The following is a 19,027-nucleotide window of genomic DNA, read 5'->3' as shown; positions in this document are numbered from 1 at the left end:
CTCCCAAAATGTCAAATTGAGTCCCTTATGAGATGGTTGCACAGACCAAGTTACCAGAACTATAAGAGCTACCACCCTGGACCTTCTCGATGAGGGCCCATGTGACTCTCAAAAAGTTGTCTGTCGATACCTCAAAAAAGGACTGAGTAGAGAAGGCAACCAACTCCCCAGACTAAACACAGGTGAACGCACAACCATGGCATGATAGCAGCTCCATGCACACGATGTAGACATGCCTAACCCTACTGTGACCACTGGCAAAAATTTGAAGTGCTCCTTGGTAATTGCTCACGTTGACTTGCGTTAGATACCAACCTATTGCTGTTGAGCGAAAAAAAAAATTCCCAAAATTCAAAGTATCAAGCTACTTGTCCTAAAATACCAATGAAGTCCCATGTGCCTTCTTCAGGTGTTTCTTTCCTAACATTATTGCATGGTGACTTGGTTGGATAGCACCGCAGCCTTGCAGCGCTGGGGTCCTGGGTTGAAATCCCACCAAGAACAACATCTGCAAGGAGTTTCTATGTTCTCCCTGTGATGGCGTGGGTTTCTTCCCACACTCCAAGGACATACCGATAGGGAAATTTAGATTGTGAGCCCGACATCTGTTCATTGCTGAAGAATATGTTGGCACAAGCAAAATAAAGTATCACCTGCTGTTCATTTTTTTTTTTTCCGTTTTTAATAACCCTAAAGAGAATTTGTGAGGAAAACCCAGAAGTTTGTGAATGAATTCCCCCACTTTGTATGTAAGACTTTCCACCCTGAACACCCCCTCTCTTCAATCTATCTGTTCAATCGCATCAACAAACAGTAACGTAAAAAGTGAAATAAAACAAAAATAAACAAAAATATTTTTTTTAAAAAGTCAAAGTAAAGCAAGAAGAATAAAAAAAAATTCACAAGATAAATAAAAAGAATGCATGGAGACCATTCATATCAGGGCTTCTTAAAGAAACCAGGAAGAGGACAATAATCTGTTTCACTTTTAAATTCAATCATGTAAAGAAAAATAAACCTACAGAAAGAGCGAAAAATACAGGGAGTCCCAGGCCCGATAGGTAACTAAAGGGGTGCAGAGATCGCAGTAACACACGACCCCCGGAGACTGAAGGGGCCACAATGGTTCCTCTGCCCCTTCTGAAGATTAAGGCCTGTGACATCAGCTGGACCTGAGTTGTATCATCTCTAAGGTCATGTCACACGATCAGGATTTGGTCAGTATTTTACATCAGTGTCAAAGATTATAATGCTGGCAATAGGAAAAAATATCTGTAACTTTGTAAAATGAAAAATTTATTTTAGTTTGTTATAGATTTTACATATTGCATTTTACATCTAATTTAAATTATAATAAAATTATATATTTGATTTGATATATATTTGAGAATATTTGATTTTTTAACTATTTCTTAGCCCTTTACAGTATATATATATCTAAGAAATAGTTAAAAAATCAAATATACCCAAAAATATGATGATACAGAGGAGTCCACACATATCAGGTCACATAACGCCCTTTATACATTATATTGAAATTGTGAGCTGAGCTACATTTCCTTTATGAAGCCACGTTTGACTCTTAGTTCCTAATTATATATTTTTTTTTTTTGGGGGGTGGGGGGAATTTAATAATAAAAATACATAATATTGCTTACTTGTAATTCAATTTTTACAAAAACGATACTTCCATGAAATTTCCACTGTGTTTGAGGCTCAGTTCTGAATTATCCATAATTATTCTAAATTTTTTTAATCTTTCTAAATTGTTTTTCTAATTAAAAAAAAAATCATAAAATGAAATAAATTTACATCGCTTTTCATTTTTAATCCACTTTTATAATGCCAAGATGGACAATGGCGTTGCGCTCACAAATTTATCAAAACGACTTGAAATATGGTTACGGCGCAAAATATAAAAACAAAGTAGGTATTTATGACTTTTATTATAATGAATCATAATAATTATTATTATTGATGGGTAAATTTAATATTTGTAAAATCACTGTGCACCTTTGTTTTTTACAATTTGACATTGCCACGTCCGGGCGGTCATTCACGTATTCAGGATGTCAATGAAAGCAAATTTTTTTTTTTTTTCTTTGCAAAGTTTATAACTTTTTTTTCACTTTTTATTTTTTAAAGTTAAATTTTTTTTTTTAATTAATTTTGATTGAAAATAAAATACAAAAGGCCGAAGTTTATTTAATTTTTAAGGCCTATTATACAAATAATATGGACCTTTTTGACCCCCCATGTAATACTGGGTTTCCTAACAAGGAAGGTCCTTTTGGGCTCTTGGTGAAGGATTGTGATTGCAATTTTTGCTCTCCCTTCAGGGATCTATACATCTTTGGCCATCCTTGATGTAGGCCGGATCTGTAAATTTGCAAAGAAAAATTACTTTTTTGTCTTCATTTCCTCTAATGGAGAACTGATGCTTATTTATCACCCTCGCCTCCCGTGCTATAAATTTGCTCGGATTACATTATGCTCACGCCGCGCAAATTCCTTATATTAAGAATCAATTATAAGCAAGAAAATTACTAAATTCTTGTAGATTTAAAAAAAGAAAAAGTGAAAAAAATTGCATACATAAAGTGCATCATCATCCTCAGCTTATGAATTATATATATTTTGTGTAAAATCTCAAAACTTTGACCAAAAGTATAAAAAAAAGTTAAAATACCAAGCGTCAACTACATTAATTATTATCGCAGTTAAATTCTACTTTTTTTTTTTTATCTGGCACGGAACTGAAAATTTTGAGCAAAATTAAAAAGTAAACATATAAGGATAGGTAATAATTAGAAAATGAAGTAAAATTAAAACAAATAAAATAAAACAAAAAATGGAAAGAAATTTGCATAAAAATTACCAAAAGCAAAACAAAACCTGAACTAGTAATAAATTTGATACGAAGTAACTGTCGAAGTGTTTCTACATCTTACCTGTAGGATCTGGGGCACAGATGTCTCTGCTCCTGGCGACGCGCGTTCTCCTTGGGTTAAGATCTGGTATCCTCCTCCCACCGCACACAGGAAGCTTCTGATCTGGGGCAGCATCAAATAATTTGGTGAAAGACACAGAACAGCTGAGACCTAAGTAGTGAACTGTACAAAGCCGATGACAACACGTAAACTCGCTGAGCGACGAGTCGCACAACAACTCCGCCATCACAGGGAGCGAGAGAGTAAATAAACTTGAAAAACTTTTTTAAAAGTTTACAAATTGTAAAACTTTTTTCCTCTTCTCTGAGCAAGAATCATTTTCGATCCACTGACTGAGCAAACAGTATCACCTATGATAAGCTTAGATACATCAACCCGTCAGACAGTCTCATACATGAAATGCTTAGATACACCAGCTCCACAATGTAACGCTACGATACTTCAGCTCAGCAATAAACGAACTTGGGATGAAAGTTAATCTGTCGCCCTCGTTATCACTAGTGGTGTATACGTCCTCCTACCCCAGCACAGCATGGGTTAATGTTACTTCCTCTAATCACAGGCAGGAGAGACCATTATCAATATAATAGATTAACTCCTTAAGGATGGAGACAATTTTTGCCATTTTTTTGCGCTTTTGTACTTTTCCTTCCCTCCTTATAAGAACAATCACTTTTTTTTATTTTTTTTTCTGATGACTGTCATGACAGTACTCACATGTTGATGGAAAAAATAACAAAAAAGTGATAGTTCTTGGAATAAGGGAAGAAAAAAAAAAATCGAAACTTCAAAAACGAAAAATCACCCAGCCTTTAAACGGTTAAAGTTAGCCTGTGGGTGGACTTCCTCGGAATTCCGAGTTTGCAGTGATGTGGGCCTTTAAAAGGAAACCCAATGGCTCCCCATGATCATGTCATGGAAGGACAATGGGCACCCGAACAACTTTGTTAGCCCTAAATGCCAGTGTCAGATTGGATAGACCTAAAGGTACCTTCACACATAACGATTTCGTTAACGATATCGTTGCAACGTCACGCTTTTTGTGACGTAGCAACGATCCCGCTAACGATCTCGTTATGTGTGACAGCGACCAACGATCAGGCCCCTGCTGGGAGATCGTTGGTCGCTGGGGAATGATCAGGACCTTTTTTTGGTCGCTGATCACCCGCTGTCATCGCTGGATCGGCGTGTGTGACGCCGATCCAGCGATGTGTTCACTTGTAACCAGGGTAAACATCGGGTTACTAAGTGCAGGGCCGCGCTTAGTAACCCGATATTTACCCTGGTTACCATTGTAAAAGTTAAAAAAAAAAACAGTACATACTCACATTCCGATGTCTGTCACGTCCCCCGGCGTCAGCTTCCCTGCACTGATTGTCAGCGCCAGCCGTAAAGCAGAGCACAGCGGTGACGTCACCGCTGTGCTCTGCTTTACGGCCAGCGCTGACACAGTCAGTGCGGGAAGCTGACGGCAGGGGACGTGACAGACATCGGAATGTGAGTATGTACTGCACTTAGTAACCCGATGTTTACCCTGGTTACCCGGGGACTTCGGCATCATTGAAGACAGTTTCAACGATGCCAAAGTCGTTCCCCTGATCGTTGGTCGCTGGAGAGCTGTCTGTGTGACAGCTCCCCAGCGACCACACAACGACTTACCAATGATCACGGCCAGGTCGTATTGCTGGTCGTGATTGTTGGTAAGTCGTTTAGTGTAACGGTACCTTTAGAGAAAGGCCCTTAGGCTCTACTATTTACACTGGTCTGATAGTAAAACATTTCTCTGCCTCCTTCATTGATATCTTGGGTCAAGATGGGTGGGAAAAAGACGTAGAACAAAGTCAACTTGGACTCTAGTTTCAAGATGGTTAATAAAAGGAATCCAGTGGATTTGGTTCTGGCCAAGCTGGAGAAAAAAATCTATCTATCTATCTGAAGATTCACGATTGTTAAAAGACCCACAAAAGGTTGACTTTTTAATTTAAATGTCTTGTACGGCTCCTTCTGCGATCTGAAGGCATCTATGGCTCCATTTACGGCTAGCAAGAACCCAGTGTATTTGGTTGAGTCAAATATTCAGTGATCTACAAAATGGTATTCCAGAGAAGAAATTCTGAGTCAAATTCCACTTATAAGATCGGCTTCAGAGTTTTCGTTAGATGGCCCATGTTGGATGTTCTCGGGTTCTCATCCAGGCCCTTGACTCTTAACAACTCCGTATATTCCGTGTATCTGGATACAACAGTGGGCTGGAGATGTACCTTCAAAGATAAAGTTTTGTTCTCTGCAATTTAAGCTTGCAATTCTTTTTGATCCTCAACTTACCGGAATCTTAAAAGATCTAAATAAAATCAAAGGATTTACCTTTACTTCTTCCAGTAAAATATTTGTTTTCAATTATTTTCATCCTACAAGAGACGGTCCAAAATTTCAGATTTCTTAACAAAAAAAGTAGTTTCAGGTTGAAGCAGCAGTCCGGTGCTTCCAGCTTAAACAAGAAGAAGTTTGGCATTGGGAAAAAGCTAGAAGTTACGCACCAATCTTCCTGTTGGTAAAAGGCTAGCTACCTTTTCTTCAGCTTAGCCACAAATGTCAGAAGGCTTATGGGTTCATTTAAATATTTAATGAGCTACAGTACTTCATTTAACTTGTCATTTCCCAGAGGGACAGATTCCATCTCAATGTGGTTCACATTCCTCAGGTCCGGTCCATGAGGAACTTCTCAGATACAAATCTCTGAGACGCTTTCTCTTTATATTCCAATTCTTCCAACTCTCAGGAAGTTTGTCAGGATTGAAATCAAGGTTCATCTCAAACTTACTATAATCAGTTTACTTGTTTGATCTACCCTCACAAACGTTTGCTTCTCACTCAGTTGATGTCTTTGTCTCGAAAGAGAATGCCATTAATTATACTGGATGAATCATTGCAATCATCCAACGTTTCACCAGCAGAATAGTGAGTGCAGCTCTGGAGTATAATACAGGATGTAACTCAGGATCAGTAATGTAATGTATGTACACAGTGACTGCACCAGCAGAATAGAGAGTGCAGCTCTGGAGTATAATACAGGATGTAACTCAGGATCAGTAATGTAATGTATGTACGCAGTGACTGCACCAGCAGAATAGTGAGTGCAGCTCTGGGGTATAATACAGGAGGTAACTCAGGATCAGTAATGTAATGTATGTACACAGTGACTGCACCAGCAGAATAGTGAGTGCAGCTATGGAGTATAATACAGGATGTAACTCAGCATCAGTAATGTAATGTATGTACACAGTGACTGCACCAGCAGAATAGTGAGTGCAGCTCTGGTGTATAATACAGGATGTAACTCAGGATCAGTAATGTAATGTATGTGCACAGTGACTGCACCAGCAGAATAGTGAGTGCAGCTCTGGAGTATTATACAGGACGTAACTCAGGATCAGTAATGTAATGTATGTGCACAGTGACTGCACCAGCAGAATAGTGAGTGCAGCTCTGGAGTATAATACAGGATGTAACTCAGGATCAGGAATGTAATGTAAGTACACAGTGACTGCACCAGCAGAATAGTGAGTGCAGCTCTGGAGTATAATACAGGATGTAACTCAGGATCAGTAATGTAATGTATGTACACAGTGACTGCACCAGCAGAATAGTGAGTGGAGCTCTGTAGTATAATACAGGATGTAACTCAGGATCAGTAATGTAATGTATGTACACAGTAACTGCACCAGCAGAATAGTGAGTGCAGCTCTGGGGTATAATACAGGATGTAACTCAGGATCAGTAATGTAATGTATGTACACAGTGACTGCACCAGTAGAATAGTGAGTGCAGCTCTGGGGTATAATACAGGATGTAACTCAGGATCAGTAATGTATGTACACAGTGACTGCACCAGCAGAATAGTGAGTGCAGCTCTGGAGTATAATACAGGAGGTAACTCAGGATCAGTAATGTAATGTATGTACACAGTGACTGCATCAGCAGAATAGTGAGTGCAGCTCTGGGGTATAATACAGGATGTAACTCAGGATCAGTAATGTAATGTATGTACACAGTGACTGCACCAGTAGAATAGTGAGTGCAGCTCTGGGGTATAATACAGGATGTAACTCAGGATCAGTAATGTAATGTATGTACACAGTGACTGCACCAGCAGAATAGTGAGTGCAGCTCTGGAGTATAATACAGGATGTAACTCAGGATCAGTAATGTAATGTATGTACACAGTGACTGCACCAGCAGAATAGTGAGTGCATCTCTGGAGTATAATACAGGATCTATCTATCTATCTATCTATCTATCTATCTATCTATCTATCTATCTATCTATCTATCTATCATCTATTATCTATCTATCTATCTATCTATCTATCTATCATCTATTATCTATCTATTGTCTATCTATCTATTATCTATCTATCTATCTATCTATCATCTATTATCTATCTATCTATCTATCTATCATCTATTATCTATCTATCTATCTATCATCTATTATCTATCTATTGTCTATCTATCTATTATCTATCTGTCTATCTTTCTATTATCTATCTATTATCTTTCTATCTATCTATTATATATCTATCTTTTATCTATCTATCTATTATCTATCTATCCATCTATTATCTTTCTATCTATCTATCTATCTATCTATCTATCTATCTATCTATCTATCTATCTATCTATCTATCTATCTTTCTATCTATTATATATCTATCTTTTATCTATCTATCTATTATCTATCTATCAATATATCTATCATCTGTCTTTTATCTATATATCTATCATCTATCTATCTATCTATCTATCTATCTATCTATCTATCTATCTATCTATCTATCTATCTATCTATTATCTATCTATTTATCTATAGGAGGGATGTAAACACTGTTATACTATCATCAGTAATGTAACAGTATGTATCAAACATCCCACCTTCACATTTACTGAAACCACCAAAAACACATCATGTCTCACCTCATAGTGTTCAGTGATGAGCAAAAACAGAATTTCACTTTTACGTAGTGGAGGAAAACACGCTGCAGGGGTTCCTCCACATGACTACAGCCAATGTGTAAAGCACAAGGAGATTCCTCTGGGGCTGCAGTTTAGCCTAGACAGGGTTAATTGTAACGACCGGCCCAGATTAGGGAGGGGGTACTGAGAGTGAGTGCCTAGTTTAGGAAGTGTCAAGTTCTCAGTTGGAGAAAGTGTGGTGAAGTGACAGCAGTGGTCATAGGCAATAGGCTGCTAGGGACAATGTGAGCCTGTTACTCGGGGCAGTGGATTGCCATAGAACCCTTCCGTGCAAATCTGTCTGTCACCTGGGAAACTTGAGATGGACATTGGGGCCCGTAGGCGCACTAAGCCTGAGGAGCTGTAGGGAAAGATGGATTCAAATTCTCAGAATCGGGAGGTGATGGAATCCGGGTGCACTGCTTGTGATGGAAAAGAATTTCTAGTGCTGGAGAATTTAGCAAGAGGGAAGCTCTACCCATACCGAGAACTAGAGCTGAAGTTATCTCTGGTACCTGTGGAAAAGACTGTAACCCGTTGTGCCCTATCCTATACGCCTGATTGTAATAGCCTTAAGCTGCCAAGTAAACGTTTGACTGTTTTAACGAATTAGTGTCCCCTGGATTGTTTGCTGCTAAGGTTCTGGAAGATGAAAGCCTGGAGCCAGTGGAGGCCTATGGGCCACAAGTCAGTGTGATGCAGCCCACACACGGTAGCACACCGGGACGGGGACACATTTTGTCTGTAGAGCGTCAGAGAGAGGAGAAGCGGCAGCTTGCCCATGGCTACCTCTCCCAGGGACCTTACAGAATATCACCTGAAAGTTGGAAGTGCTTTGTGAACAGTGGGAACGTGGGTTGTGTGAGGTGATGTGTGGACTACACAGTGTGTTGCCTCTTCCCCAGGTGGAGACAGAATATAAGGCGGTAGGTTCCATAGTAATTAGTGAGTGGATATGTTGCAGAGTGTGACACAACCATTGCACACCGGCGCTTTTGCAGTTAGAGGTTCTGTGGTTGGCCATGGCCATGTCAAGGGGAGTAGTGACTCTGTAAGCCAATGGAATGATGGCGGTCCTCTATGTACAGCTTTGGACTTCAATGTATATTGGACCTGCTAGCGAGAATGCTCTGGAGGAGAAGCTGCCCAGGATACTGTGAGTGGTCGACGACCACATTCTGTGATTGTCATCTTTGCCTGGTACAAGGCAGAACTCAATGGAGAAGTAATTGCAGGTTATGAGCTCGCCAACCTGAACTGCAACCACCTGCAGTGACTGGTGAGTAATACTGTAATCTGTACTAAACATGCTGGGTTATAGACAGAAACTGGTGTTGGTAGCTACCAACTTTTGTGCATTATACTAGAAAACTATTTTTACTGTTAATGCATTGCTACGTGCCTTTACTCAGATGTGTAATCGATGTGTAACCATTAAGGTCTGTACCTCTACTTTGATGTGTAACTGCCAAGCTGTGTGCCCTAAAGTCCTTTATATATATCAGCGCGACCAGGAGACAATGATGGGAGCTGTATTCAGCAGCAGCTATGTAACTCCTGTGTAAAAAAAAAGAATTAAATAAAAAAAAAACTGTGTGGCTGCCAAGCAATTTTCATAATCAGCAGGGGAAAACCCAGGGCTGGGGGCTGATGTTAATAATCCGGGAAAAGGGGTAATACCCCATAATGTTCACAGGCTATTAATAACAGCTCACAGGTGTTTGCTTAGCCTTTACTGGTGAATTTACGGGGGACCACAGAAAAAAAAATCATGTAGGATCCCCCTATAAATTCAAACCAGCAAAGGATAAATAGACAGCAGCGGGTTGATATTTATAGACTGGGAAGTGGTCAGAGATATTGCCCCCCCCCTCCCAGGATACCAACATGAGCCATCAGCTGCCCCAGAAATGGCGCATCCATAAGATGCACCAAATCTGGCTCTTAACCTTGCTCTTCCTACTTGCCCTGTCGTGGTGGCAAGTGGGGTAATATTTGTGGGGTTGATGTCAGCTTTGTATTGTCAGGTGACATCAAGCCCAAGGGTTAGTAATGGAGAGGCGTCTATAAGATGCCTCTCCATTACTAACCCCGTAGTAAGTATTGAAATAAACACAGAGCAAGAATAAAATCCTTTATTTGAAATAAAACAAAACACCCTGCTTTACACATTTATTTATAAAACAAAGACAAAGTTCTCCTCACATTATGCCTATTCCATTGAAGCCCTTGTCCCCTGTAAAAAAAAACAAACCAGAAAATAATAAACAACCATTATACTCACCTTACACCTAATCCAAAGATACTCATTCCCCCTGTAACAAAACATAAAAAATAAACAACAAACCAGGATAGGGAACATATATACCTGGATGGGGGACAAATATACCAGGTTGTACCCCAGGATGGGGAACATATATACCAGGATTGAGGTCAAGTATACCAGGATGATGAACATATATAGCAGGATGAGGCCCAGGATAAGGGACATATATTCCAGGATGGGGAACATATATACCAACTTGTGTCGAAGATGTAGGACATATACACCAGGATGGGGAACATAAATGCCATAATAGGGAAGGTATATACCAGGATTGTGAACATATATACCAGGAAGGGGAGCATACAGTATATATCATGATGGAACCAGGATGAGGGACATAAAGTGAGGAAAATAAGTATTTGATACACTGCTGATTTTGTAAGTTTCCCCCTCTACAAACAATGGAGCGGTCTGCAATTTTTATCGTAGGTACTCTTCAGCTGTGAGATACAGAATCTAAAAAAAATCCAGAAAATCACATTGTATCATTTTTACATGCCATCATTAATTTGCATTTTATTGCATGAAATAAGTAATAAGAATTTGATACAATAGAAAAACAGAACTTAATATTTGGAACAAAAACCTTTGTTTGCAGTTACAGGTCAAATGTTTCCTGTAGTTCTTGACTAACTTTGCACACACTGCAGCAGGGATTTTGGCCCCCTCCTCCATACAGATCTTCTCCAGATCTTTCAGGTTTCAGGGATGTCGCTGGGCAACATTGAGTTTCAGCTGCCTCCAAAGATTTCCTATTGGCTTCAGGTCTGGAGACTGGCTAGGATACTCCAGGAGCTTGAGTTGCTTCTTGTGGAGCCGCTCCTTTGCCGTCCTGGCCGTGTGTTTGGGTCATTGTCATGCTGGAAGACCCAGCCACGACCCATCAATGCTCTTACTGAGGGAAGAAGGATTTTGGTCAAAATCTCGCGATACATGACCCCATCCATCCTCCCTTCAATACGGTGCAGATGTCCTGTCCCCTTTGCAGAAAATCACCCCCAAAATATGATGTTTCCCCCACCATGCTTCATGGTTGGGACAGTGTTCTTGAGTTTATACCAATAAGTTCTATTTTGGTCTCATCTGACCCCAAGACCTTCTCCAATACCTCCTGTGGATAATTCACATGGTCATTGGCGAACTTAAAAAGGGTCTGAACATGTGCTGGCATGAGCAGGGGGACCTTCCGTCCCCTGCAGAATTTTAATCCATGACGGTGTAGTGTGTTACTAACAGTAATGTTTGACTGTGGTCCCAGCTCTCTTCAGGTCATTGACCAGGTCCTCCCATGTGATTCTGGTCTAATTGCTGACCTTTCTCAGAAAAAACCTTACCCCACGAGACGAGATCTTGCATGGAGCCCCAGACCGACCAAGATTGACAGTCAACTTATGTTTCTTCCATTTTTTAATAATTGTGCCAACAGTTGTTGCCTTCTCACCAAGCTGTTTACCTTTTGTCCTATAGCTCATCCCAGCCTTGTGCAGGTCTATAATTTTGCCCCTGGTGTCCTTAGACAGCTCTTTGGTCTTGGCCATGGTGGAGAGGTTCAAGTGTGATTGATTGAGAGTGTGGACAAGTGTCTTTAATTCTGGTAACGATGTCAAACAGGTTCAATTAATACAGGTAATGACTGCAGAGTAGGAGGCTTCTTACAGAAAAAACTAACAGGTCTGTGAGAACCAGAATTCCTGCTGGTTGGTCGGTGATCAAATACTTATTTCATATAATAAAATGCAATTTAATTATTTTAAAAAAATCACACAATGTGATTTTCTGTTTTTATTTTTAGATTCTGTCTCTCACAGTTGAAGTGATATAACAATTACAGACCTCTCTATTTTATCTAGGTGGGAAACTTGCAAAATTGGATCAAATACTTATTTTCCCCACGATATATACCAGGACGGTGAACATACAGTGGGTTTGGAAATTTTTCAGACCCCTTTACATTTTTCACTCTTTGTTTCATTGCAGCCATTTGGTAAATTCAAAAAAGTTTATTTTTTTTCTCATTAATGTTCACTCTGCACCCCATCTAGACTGAAAAAAAACAGAAATGTAGGAATTTTGGCAAATTTATTAAAAAAGAGAAACGGAAATATCACATGGTCATAAGTCTTCAGACCCTTTGCTCAGTATTGAGTAGAACCTTTTGAGCTAGTGCAGCCATGAGTCTTCTTGGGAATGATGCCACAAGTGTTCCACCCCTGGATTTGGGGATCCTCGGCCATTCTTCCTTGCAGATCCTCTCCAGTTCCTTCAGGTTGGATGGTGAACGTTGGTGGACGCCATTTTCAGGTCTCTCCAGAGATGCTCCAGTGGATTTAGGTCAGGACTCTGGCTGGGCCGGTCAGGAATGGTCACAGAGTTGTTCTGAAGCCGCTCCTTTGTTATTTTAGCTGTGTGCTAAGGGTCATTGTCTGGTTGGAAGGTGAAGCTTCGGCCAAGTCTGAGGTCCAGAGCCCTCTGGAAGAGGTTTTCATCCAGGATATCTCTGTACTTTGCCGCATTCATGTTTCCTTCAATGACAACCAGTCGTCCTGTCCCTGCAGCTGAAAAACACCCCCATAGCATGATGCTGCCACCACCATGTTTCACTGTGGGGATTGTATTGGGCAGGTGATGAGGAAGACCTCATTCTTGCTCTCAATTTCTGTCCTGTTTCTCCCACGTAGAGACCCCCAATAGGACATATAGTGCACAGAATTAAGTACACCACAAGTCTTGAAACCTTGCCTTGTAACATCATTTATTTTATTTTTGTTAGCTATTTATAAGGAATCTTAACTACAATATTATTATCTTGTTTTTCCCACTGTGAGCAATTTTATAAGATTTAGAGCGTTACAAGAGCCCATACATCAGATGAACCTGCATGTCGGGGTGGCAGGTCGGCGAGGCACAAGGACAAATTTTGCAGTGTTGCCCATCAGACTCTATGTGTGCCACCTCTCCTGGCTGATCTTCACCCACTTTTTAAAAAATTGATGCATAAGCATCTCTTCAGAGAGGAAGAGGATTAGAACTCTAGTGCCACCTATTGGAAGTAGCAATCCTAACAGTCGATGTTGACCCTTTAACGAGCCTTGTCACATGACTTAGGATAAAAGCCAAACCAGATCTCCACTTTGCACTGACGAGGGGGAGTACCCCGAAACACAGTGTCTGCAAAATGAGGTCTGGTTTGGCTCTTATCCTAAGTCATGTGACAAGGCTCGTTAAAGGGTCGACATTGGCTGTTAGGATTGCTACTTCCAATAGGTGGCACTAGAGTTCTAGTCCTCTTCCTCTCTGAAGAGACAATTTGCATATTTCCCAGAGAAGCATTGCTGTTTTAAGTCTCCTCATCTCGACATGCTTAACATGTCACTCTCCGAAAGGAGAAACGATACTTCTTGGATCCCTGCATAAAAATCAAAATTTGCTTCAATTTTATTTTTGCTACATATCAAGCGGTTTTGATGTAGAAATATTTTTCGCTTCTGACAATTTCATCCATAATAGACATCATAAAAAAAACAGACAAGACGATAAATGTATTTAATCACTAAAAATCCATGTCGGATGTTATAATCACGAAGGAAAAAATGTGAAGTATTTAACATAAGGTTTACCTAGTGCAAGAAGCTTCATGTGATAATAAGAAGCCACAAGGGTCTGTACACACAATGGATTTGATTCAATCTTTGGTGTCGATTCCGCACCAAAATTAAGATGAAATTCAATAACAATCTGCATGATTGTAACTTTAGTGCCGCAGGAGAAGAAACGTCAATATCGCCAGTTTGCATCTGTATTCCTTTCCATTGCACCGAGAAGTTTGACGTCACCTTGCGGCCGCGTGGCTCACACCTAATGCCCCTAATTAGTGGGATGAGTATGGCAGCACCTCCTGGAAACATTGCTCGGAAGAGAATCCTCCGCTGAGGAAAGGCACAACGCTCTGCAAGTGACTGACAGTCGAGATCTGTACAATTTCTTCTGAATGACCTTAGATGTAATCAGATGTTGTCTTGAGCCGCTGGGGTGCAAATCTGCAGGAAGAAAAAATGGAAATCAGAATCTGAGAGATAGGAAAAGAAATGGCATCTACATATTATTATTATTACGCTCACTGCACTTTGCAGTCTCCTGATAGCACCCCGTCCCTCAGCTTCATACAAATTCCAGGGATTGTCTGTCCGATGTCTCTATCATCATGTCCTCCCTCCATCTAAAACTGAATCTCTCCTAAACTGAACTCCTTGTGTTCCCTCCCTCCACTCATCTACCTATACCCCTTATTGCAATTACCTTAGGTGGTTCAACCATAACTCCCCCGCAGCTCGGGGTGAAATTTCACACAGATCTTTCCTTCACTCCCTATATCCGATCACTCTCCCATGTCATCTACACGTCAAAACATTTCCAGAATCCGATGCTTTTCTTACATTGAAACTGCAAAAATTCTTCCTGTTCCTCTTATTCATTCTCATCTGGACAATTTCACCTCTCTTCTGATCGGTCTCCCTCATAATAAACTCTCCAATCGGTCCTGAATGCAGTAGTCAGGTTCATATTTCTGCCCAGCCGCTACAAAGATGCCTCCACCCTGTACCAGTCATTACACTGGTTACCCATCCGCTACACAGTACAATATAAACTCATCTCTCTCACTCACAAAGCCCTTCACAGTTTTGCGCTACGCTACATCTCCTCCCTTGTCTCTATTGCCCTTCACAGTTTTGCGCTACGCTACATCTCCTCCCTTGTCTCTATTGCCCTTCACAGTTTTGCGCTACGCTACATCTCCTCCCTCGTCTCTATCACCCTTCACAGTTTTGCACTACGCTACATCTCCTCCCTCGTCTCTACCGCCCTTCACAGTTTTGCGCTACGCTAATCTCCTCCCTCGTCTCTATCGCCCTTCACAGTTTTGCTCTACACTACATCTCCTCCCTCGTCTCTATCGCCCTTCACAGTTTTGCTCTACACTACATCTCCTCCCTCGTCTCTATCGCCCTTCACAGTTTTGCTCTACGCTACATCTCCTCCCTCGTCTCTATCGCCCTTCACAGTTTTGCGCTACGCTACATCTCCTCCCTCGTCTCTATCGCCCTTCACAGTTTTACGCTACGCTACATCTCCTCCCTTGTCTCTATCGCCCTTCACAGTTTTGCGCTATGCTACATCTCCTCCCTCGTCTCTATCGCCCTTCATAGTTTTGCGCTACGCTACATCTCCTCCCTCGTCTCTATCGCCCTTCACAGTTTTGCGCTACGCTACATCTCCTCCCTCGTCTCTATCGCCCTTCACAGTTTTGCGCTATGCTACATCTCCTCCCTCGTCTCTATCGCCCTTCACAGTTTTGTGTTACGCTACATCTCCTCCCTCGTCTCTATCGCCTTTTACATCCTCTCAATCTAGTCCAGTCTAGTACACCACTTACCCTTTACACTCACATCTTCTTTTCTGGTGTAAGTTCTCCAGCAGCCATGCCCGCTGCCGTGCCCTCCTCTGTAAAGACAAGCAGACCCAATTTAGGCAGGACTGTTACGTGAGGCACTCAGCCCAGGCATGCCCGACTGTCATCCCTCATCATAGCTGCCAACAGTCCTTAATTTGCATGCACTGCCTCAAATTTTTCCCATATAGATCCCAGTAAGGTCAGTGCTACCCCTGAGAACAATAGGTGGACTTTGTGTAGGTCCTGCCCAAAAACAGGCGTTACTCCCACTTCGGGGTTATCCCAAGCAAGGATGATGGGTGAGACGGGGGATGGGACAACATTGATAACCATGCACCATTACGAAGTATAAGAAGAGGTCAAAGAAAGCAATCCTCATACTTTATAGGGGTTTTCCAGTGATTTTTTTTTTAGAAAAATCTGATTAATAAGACAAATTGAGACTGAGAATGAAACAGTGTTGCCTTTTCTACTGCAATATACCAAGAACTTTAATAAGAGGGGAGATCTGCTGCACTTCTAGATTAGTAGGTTCTTCTTCCACAAGGTCAATGACTACCTACAATCACCACGAAATATAAAAAATCAATTTATTTTCTTTAATGATTCCCCCAAATGGAGTACGGGCAATTTTATTTTGGAGCATTTAAAGGGGACAATTTGGAGCCGGGCAAAGTGACAGCGCGGCTTATGTGTCAGAGCCCAGAGCCGAGAAGGGAGAAAAAAGAGATAATATAAGTGTGATGCCACTGTCAGCATGGTGCAAAGATTGCAGATGTGTAAATGTTTCTTACCATCCTGCGATGCCGAGCAATTACAAGAGTTATGATGACCACAATTAATATAAGTATGAAGATTCCCACTCCAACCGCCGCCCAAAACCGAGAGTTAGACAGATCCAGGAAAGCTGACTGCCCCGCTACAAGAACAAATAAATATATTTATCATTTCAGGTGAAAAATAATTGTAACAGCTTTAAATTAATACAATATTAGTGTCCACTATGTATAAAAATATAACTATTATAATTCTGCCCTTAGGTGAAAGAATATAACTACTATAATACTGCCCCCTATATACAAGAATATAACTACTATAATACTGCCCCTATGTACAAGAATATGACTACTATAATACTGCCCCTATGTACAAGAATATAACTACTATAATACTGCCCCCTATGTACAAGAATATAACTACTATAATACTGCTCCTATGTACAAGAATATAACCACTATAATACTGCTCCTATGTACAAGAATATAACTGCTATAATACTGCCCCTATGTACAAGAATATAACTACTATAATACTGCCCCCTATATACAAGAATATAACTACTATAATACTGCCCCTATGTACAAGAATATGACTACTATAATACTGCCCCTATGTACAAGAATATAACTACTATAATACTGCTCCTATGTACAAGAATATAACTACTATAATACTGCTCCTATGTACAAGAATATAACTGCTATAATACTGCCCCTATGTACAAGAATATAACTACTATAATACTGCTCCTATGTACAAGAATATAACTACTATAATACTGCCCCCTATGTACAAGAATATAACTACTATAATACAGCCCCTATGTACAAGAATATAACTGCTATAATACTGCCCCCTATGTACAAGAATATAACTACTATAATACTTCTCCTATGTACAAGAATATAACTATTATAATACTGCTCCTATGTACAAGAATATAACTACTATAATACTGCCTCTATGTACAAGAATATAACTACTATAATACTGCCCCCTATATACAAGAATATAACTACTATAATACTGCCCCTATGTACAAGAATATGACTACTATAATACTGCCCCTATGTACAAGAATATAACTACTATAATACTGCTCCTATGTACAAGAATATAACTACTATAATACTGCTCCTATGTACAAGAATATAACTGCTATAATACTGCCCCTATGTACAAGAATATAACTACTATAATACTGCTCCTATGTACAAGAATATTACTACTATAATACTGCCCCCTATGTACAAGAATATAACTACTATAATTATGCCCCTATGTACAAGAATATAACTACTATAATTATGCCCCTATGTACAAGAATATAACTACTATAATAGTGCTCCCTATGTACAAGAATATAACTACTATAATACTGCTCCTATGTACAAGAATATAACTATTATAATACTGCTCCTATGTACAAGAATATAACTACTATAATACTGCCCCTATGTACAAGAATATAACTACTATAATACTGCTCCCTATGTACAAGAATATAACTACTATAATACTGCCCCTATGTACAAGAATATGACTACTATAATACTGCTCCCTATGTACAAGAATATAACTACTATAATACTGCTCCTATGTACAAGAATATAACTACTATAATACTGCCCCTATGTACAAGAATATAACTACTATAATACTGCTCCTATGTTCAAGAATATAACTATTATAATACTGCTCCTATGTACAAGAATATAACTACTATAATACTGCCCCTATGTACAAGAATATAACTACTATAATACTGCTCCCTATGTACAAGAATATAACTACTATAATACTGCCCCTATGTACAAGAATATAACTACTATAATACTGCTCCCTATGTACAAGAATATAACTACTATAATACTGCTCCTATGTACAAGAATATAACTATTATAATACTGCTCCTATGTACAAGAATATAACTACTATAATACTGCCCCTATGTACAAGAATATAACTACTATAATACTGCTCCTATGTACAAGAATATAACTACTATAATACTGCCCCTGTGTACAAGAATATAACTACTATAATACTGCTCCCTATGTACAAGAATATAACTACTATAATACTGCTCCTATGTGCAATAATATAACTATTATAATACTGCTCCTATGTACAAGAATATAACTACTATAATACTGCTCCTATGTACAAGAATATAACTACTATAATACTGCCCCTATGTACAGGAATATAACTACTATAATACTGCCCCCTATATACAAGAATATAACTACTATAATACTGCCCCTATGTACAAGAATATGACTACTATAATACTGCCCCTATGTACAAGAATATAACTACTATAATACTGCTCCCAATGCACAGGAATATAACTACTATAATACTGCTCCTATGTACAAGAATATAACTACTATAATACTGCCCCTATGCACAGGAATATAACTACTATAATACTGCCCCTATGTACAAGAATATAACTACTATAATACTGCTCCTATGTACAAAAATATAACTACTATAATACAGC

The 19,027-nt window shown here is 39.7% G+C and overlaps 2 protein-coding genes across 3 annotated transcripts in view; both read right to left on the bottom strand.

Moving 5' to 3' along the window:
• The window catches only part of CD4 (CD4 molecule), a 53,160-nt gene extending 50,177 nt beyond the window's left edge, over positions 1-2,983 (bottom strand). For both annotated transcript variants that reach the window (XM_069755915.1, XM_069755916.1), the window contains exon 1: positions 2,952-2,983. The gene's annotated coding sequence lies outside the window, so the exon portion shown is untranslated. The remainder of the gene's footprint in view (positions 1-2,951) is intronic.
• Positions 2,984-13,693: 10,710 nt separating this feature from the next.
• The window catches only part of LOC138667827 (T-cell surface glycoprotein CD4-like), a 47,093-nt gene continuing 41,759 nt past the window's right edge, over positions 13,694-19,027 (bottom strand). The window contains exons 8-10 of the mRNA XM_069755914.1: positions 16,533-16,657; positions 15,721-15,788; positions 13,694-14,326 (exon numbers count right to left, since the gene is read on the bottom strand). Of these exons, the coding sequence (XP_069612015.1) occupies positions 14,284-14,326; positions 15,721-15,788; positions 16,533-16,657 (236 nt within the window). The 3' untranslated portion in view covers positions 13,694-14,283. The remainder of the gene's footprint in view (positions 14,327-15,720; positions 15,789-16,532; positions 16,658-19,027) is intronic.

This window comes from Ranitomeya imitator, chromosome 2, assembly GCF_032444005.1.
Source record: "Ranitomeya imitator isolate aRanImi1 chromosome 2, aRanImi1.pri, whole genome shotgun sequence".
Lineage (NCBI taxonomy): Eukaryota > Metazoa > Chordata > Amphibia > Anura > Dendrobatidae > Ranitomeya > Ranitomeya imitator.
The sequence above is the reverse complement of the archived record's forward strand: the minus strand, read 5'-3'. Positions and strand labels throughout refer to the sequence as shown.